The sequence below is a fragment of the Ranitomeya imitator genome, chromosome 8 (genome assembly GCF_032444005.1).
Source record: "Ranitomeya imitator isolate aRanImi1 chromosome 8, aRanImi1.pri, whole genome shotgun sequence".
NCBI lineage: Eukaryota > Metazoa > Chordata > Amphibia > Anura > Dendrobatidae > Ranitomeya > Ranitomeya imitator.
In genome coordinates, this window is record NC_091289.1 from 142,303,628 (window position 1) to 142,309,627 (window position 6,000).

The following is a 6,000-nucleotide window of genomic DNA, read 5'->3' on the forward strand; positions in this document are numbered from 1 at the left end:
CGATTCTCTCACATGAGAGAATTATCGATCGTCTGAGTGAGCCCTTACTATGTGATGCTGATGTTTTTTTGGCTATATTCCAATTTTCTATCCATTCGCATGGATTTGTACTGCAACCTCTTTATGAGGGGCAGTCCTATAGAACGGAATGTGCACAGTGGACTTCTGATTGTCCAATGATGGCAGATATTTGGGGAAATGATCATTGGACATGTTGGATTCGGCTTAAAGGGGTTTTCTGGTTTCAGAACCCCCTGGCTGTGGTTTGTTTAACACAAAAATCCTGTGCTCTAGCTAAACTGAAGCTGGGAGACAGGGGTTTTCCGAAACTGGAACCAGACATTGGCACAACCATAGATATATGTCGCTGTGCCAGATAAATATTATCATTCACCTGATCAGCAGGATTGCTTGGAGTTGAATGTACATCTATAAAATATGGATTGCCTAGAATCTTAAAATCGCCTTAAAGGAATCTGTCAGTAGGTTTTTGCTTTGTAAACAGAGAACAGCACGATATAATGGCTGAAAGCCTGATTCCAGGGATGTGTCACTTACTAGACTGTATATTGCTGCTGATTCAATAAGGTCAGTTTATTGTCAGCTGCAGATTATCCCTACAGGACTAGTTGCCTCATTCCTCCTAGTCCAACCACGCCCTCAATACTGATTAGCAGCTTTCTGCCAATCAGTGGTGTGGGCGGGGTTATACAGAGCTCAACATTCAAAGCTCTGCTAGGTCTGCAGCAGAGAAAAAAGGTATTGTATCACCATGACAGCAGCAGACAAGCAAGTGACACATCACTGGAATCAAGGTATGAGCCCCTACATCAAATAAGGCAGTAAAACCCTGGTCTGGTGACAGATTCCTTTTTAATGTTCTCAGTTTTGTTTTCTTTTAAGTAAATCCCCTAAATCTAATGATTGGCTAATCTAATTATAGATATTTTTGTGTATTTTCTTTCCGTGATATGTTTTCTTTATATTCCTTTTGCAGGTCTCTAAGGAAAGAGCCTGTATTTAATGATGACCTGGCGGCCGCCATTACTTGTGGCACTGTCACTGTAAAACCCAATATCCGAGAGTTCACTGAAACCTCAGCAGTCTTTGAAGATGGTTCAATGATGGAGAAGGTGGATGTTGTCATATTCGCCACTGGCTACACCTATGCATATCCATTTATGGATGATTCCATTGTCAAGAACACTAAAAACAAGGTTTCACTTTATAAAGGAGTCTTCTCCCCTAAGCTAGAAAAGCCAACCCTGGCAGTCATTGGATTGGTCCAATCATTGGGAGGGATCCCACCAACTTCTGATGTGCAGGCTCGATGGGCTGTGAGAGTTATCAAAGGTATGCAAGATGGAACTTCAAACGAGAAGAATATTAATACCAAAGGGTCTTTTTATCTAATATTTTATAAGTAATGGTCACACTGTGTATGTTGGTTATTTGATTACATTTTCTGATCTATTCTTTGTTGCCAGAGCGGAATATCACCTTTTCTGGACCCCACTAATAGAATAAATGCAAAAAGGGTGGCTTCAGGATTTGCTGCACTCAGTATATGTAGTGCTCTTTTTGTGACTTCTAGTGAATCAAAGGCCGTAACTCCCTCCTGAAGATGCAAAATAGGCTAATGATGCTCCAGCTTCTAACAGGAGATCATCAGATCACCATACAAGAAATCTGTCATCAGTTTTTTACCACCTAATCTGAAAACAGCATAATATAGAGTCAGAAACCTTGATTCCATCGATGTGTCAATTATTGGGCTGCTTGCTTTAGTTTTGATAAAATCATTGTTTTATAAGCAGGAGATTAATTATTAATAGAGGACTAGTAAACCTGCTACCAGTTAGTCCTCCACATTCATGAGCTCGGTATAACCCCGCCCCCACCACTGATTGGCAGCTTCCTGTGTGCACTGTGCATAGGCAGAAAGATGCCAATCAAGTGGCGTGGTTGGGGTTATACAGAGCTGGTAGAGGTGCAGCAGATAAAAATGTGACTTTTATCAAAATGTGTCACTTATTGGGCAAGCAGCCCAATAAGTGACACATCTCTGGAATCAGAATCTCTGCCTCTACATCATGCTGCTCTCAGATGGGGTTGCAAAAACTTGGTGACTGATTCCCTTTAAAGTGAGATTGGCCTTTGCATTCTCTGCAAGAGTTCTAGGATTTAAGATCCTACAGAATATTCTGATGACTTGTGGTCGTGTCACCTTCTCGTGTATTCGGGACATCTGCAATGCAGAATCTTTTTCCTCTTCATGTGCTTTTCTCTTTATCTGCATCCAATTTTCTCCACCTTTCCTGAATTTTTACATTCTCTCCCAATTTTTCAGCGTAATGAGATTTGTGTAGAACACCTTATCTGCTCCTATGTCTGAGATAGAGCCCGTAGAGCTAGGAAACTGAACTCCTCTGTGGACTTGTATCAGTTTTGCAAAAAAGGCAGCCAAGGGAAGAATATTACTATTTGGAAAGTAGTTTTATTTTGCATTTAAGGAGCAAATGGACAATAGAAAAAAAAACTGAGTGCTAACGTGTACAGAGTAATACACTTTTCACAGTTTTTTTATGCATGCTACGAGCTCATAGACTTTGAGAACAAAAATCCCAAATGCATATTGTGAGAAACAAGGACCGGCGGAGATAAATATACCACCCACCCCCCTGAACTCACGAAATCAGCTCCAAACAAACCATAATTAAATTAAGGAGGAAAACACGGAGCATTGATGAACAAAATATAAACAACGTTTATTACATAAATTAGTACATGAACAGACGTAGAGTTCAATAGCAATATAACATTATATAGTAACAGGAGCAACATGAATGTCTAGGAAATGTTGAAAAAAGCCCCCATCCCGACCCCACAAGTGATGCTCCACAAATGGAAAGCATACACGCAAGCCCCCCCTCAGTAGTAACGCATAATAAAGTGCTATGTGCAAATAGAAGGCCGCAATGGGCCTGACTCAAATAAGGCACCAAGCTACCAGACAAGCGTCCATAAATCGGACCCCATGATAACACTGCAAAAGTAAGGTGGCTGGTAATAGTGCACAACTTACCGATAGTAGGGGCAAGGTGGGGAGACGGTCAGGAGGTGGACCCCGACGCGCGTTTCGCGGCAGCACCGTGCCGCTTCCTCAAGGGGATAGCCGCTTAATGCCAACAAGGACCTTGAAGTAGCCCCTGACCCTAATCACATGATGTTCGGCGGTCCTTGCCCCTACTATCTGTAAGTTGTGCACTATTACCAGCCACCTTACTTTTGCGGTGTTATCATGGGGTCCGATTTATGGACGCTTGTCTGGTAGCTTGGTGCCTTATTTGAGTCAGGCCCATTGCGGCCGTCTATTTGCACATAGCACTTTATTATGCGTTACTACTGAGGGGGGCTTGCGTGTATGCTTTCCATTTGTGGAGCATCACTTGTGGGGTCGGGATGGGGACTTTTTTCAGCATTTCCTAGGCATTCATGTTGCTCCTGTTACTATATAATGTTATATTGCTATTGAACTCTACGTCTGTTCATGTACTAATTTATGTAATAAACGTTGTTTATATTTTGTTCATCAATGCTCCGTGTTTTCCTCCTTAATTTAATTAGAGCTCATAGACTTTGTAACGAGCCGGATCGCCACTCTGTGCACGCGCTCATGTAGAATCTGATCACATCTCCCCCTTGAAGTGAGTTGGGTATAGTGTTTTCAGCGATCAATGCAGCCTCAGGACCCAGACTCCCAACGATCAGCAGGATTTAAAATAACACGCTCTAAAAAAAAACCAAAAAACTAAAGTGTCCCTACACTTCAATGGTGCAATCTGTCTGCGCTCATTTCTGCATTGAGAAGTGAGTGGGGTCATTGACTTCACGTCTATAGAAACCTTAGGATAAAAAAAAATACTTCCAAGTTAAAAAGAGAGTTGATTGCTTATTGATATAATTGTTATTAGTATTATTAGTTATTCTGCTTCTTTCCGCTGTTCCCGTTCTTCTCATTCTTCTTCTCTTCTTACATTTTTTTTATTACTATTACTATCATTTATTTCAGGTACCTGTAAATTGCCACCAAAAGAGACAATGATTAATGAATTAAATGAAGAGGAGGGTGAAAAAAAGAACTGGTATGCTGAAGTTAACCCTTCTGTTATTGATTTGATCTGCAGTGTGCATTGATGCTTCATTACTCGTAATCGTGACCGATGCAGGATATTGCTGGGATGATCGCTCTTTCTTTCTTTCTATACCTTTCAGGTTTGGTCGCAGCGAGACGCTATCCACTGATTATGTCACTTACATGGATGAATTAAGCTCTTTTATCGGGTGCAAGCCAAATCTCCCTCTTCTCTGCCTTACTGATCCAAAATTGGCTTTGGAAGTATTCTTTGGCCCTTGCAGCCCTTATCAGTTTCGTCTTCATGGACCGGGAAAGTGGGATGGAGCCCGTAAAGCTATTCTAAACCAGTGGAATAGAACCATTGCTGCGACTAGAATGAGAGTTGTCCCCGCTCATCAACAGTCCTCTTCCATTGTAGCTATGGTCAAGATTCTACTTTTGCCCTTGCTTCTTCTCGCCTTGTTTTGGGCATGGGCTTAGCTTCATTTGCTGCATTGTGCCATCACTGATATATTTTATTGATACATCATTTTTTTGTTCTGATTTTTTTTTCTCATCTTTGATTAGTGAGCTGTATTTTTAAATCGATAACTGCTGATCTTTTCTTTTAGTCATAGATTTTTGTCAATACTCGATTATTTTTTCAGCATGGCAAATAACATTTCAATTTCATTTTATCACATATGCTGGTTTCCATCATGATGGGGCTCTTATTCGGTGCCCTTCTCTTTTTAGCCAGAGTGGAGAGCCACTATTGATGCACTTTTCATTGGTTGATTTGACCACCCAATATTTCAAGGTTGACTATATATTTCAACAATGAGCATTTAAAGGGAATCTGTCACCAGTTTTTTCTATATGATTTGACAGCAGCATGAGGTAGGGGCAGAGCCCCTGATTCCAGCCATATGTTACTTATTGGTCTCCATGCTGTTATTTTTTATGCCATCCCTGTTTCCTGTGAGACAGATCTAGCATTGCTCAGAAAGCTGTGCCCTGTATAACCCTGCCCACGCCTCTGATTGGTAGATTTCTGGGTACACTGTGTATATGACAAAAAGCTGTTAATCAGTGGTAGGTGCAGAACTGCACAGAGCAGCAGGACTAGGAGGCGCAAGACACTTAGTCCTGAATTATTAAAACACTGATTTTATTGAAACAGGAAAATAGTCTAATAAAAATGAAACATCACTGAAATCAGGCTCTCCTCCCTACATCATGTTCCTCTCAGATAACTTAGCACAAACCTGCTGACATTTAACTTCATAGTAGAGAATAATACACTAAAGGGAAACCTACAAACATGCAAAGGTTTAACGGAAAACGCATTCTAAATTGTGTATCGTCTCAGTAGAGTGTTTATTAACAGTATGATCACAAAAGAAGAGACTCTCCACTGGATTCATCATCCATTACCTGTGTTTGATACATAGGAACTAATTTGGACTGGTTTGAATCCACTTTTTTTTTTTTTCAAAATAAAATGGATTTAAAAAAAACTAAAAAAGTGGCTCCTTATCTCATATGTCCGTTTTTAAAGCTTTGTTATTGTTTTAGTTATTCTTGAAGCATAGTGCCATCTTCCTGCTGGTGCAACATTTCCAATGGAAGTCCAGTGCTTCAGATATAAATATAAAGTATTCTGTTAATTAATATTTTAAACTCTGTGTACCAGCTTAGTATGTTAACACACCAGGGGTGCTGATACAGAACATGCCAATGATCAGCAGTGTGTACGGGTTGCTGATATGTGATACGACAATAATTGATAGTGGATACACGGGTCCCAATATGTGACTTATCAGTATTGGCATAAGTGTCTTTACATGCAAGTCTACCGCTGCATGCGGTGACAATGTAGT

At 40.5% G+C, this 6,000-nt stretch overlaps 1 protein-coding gene across 2 annotated transcripts in view; it reads left to right on the forward strand.

The window, feature by feature from the left end:
* Positions 1 to 5,645, forward strand: part of LOC138648018 (flavin-containing monooxygenase 3-like) — a 57,161-nt gene extending 51,516 nt beyond the window's left edge. For both annotated transcript variants that reach the window (XM_069737474.1, XM_069737476.1), the window contains 3 exons: positions 998 to 1,353; positions 4,073 to 4,145; positions 4,276 to 5,645. In XM_069737474.1, coding sequence (XP_069593575.1) covers positions 998 to 1,353; positions 4,073 to 4,145; positions 4,276 to 4,618 — 772 coding nt within the window. In that variant the 3' untranslated portion in view covers positions 4,619 to 5,645. The remainder of the gene's footprint in view (positions 1 to 997; positions 1,354 to 4,072; positions 4,146 to 4,275) is intronic.
* The last annotated feature ends 355 nt before the right edge of the window (positions 5,646 to 6,000 follow it).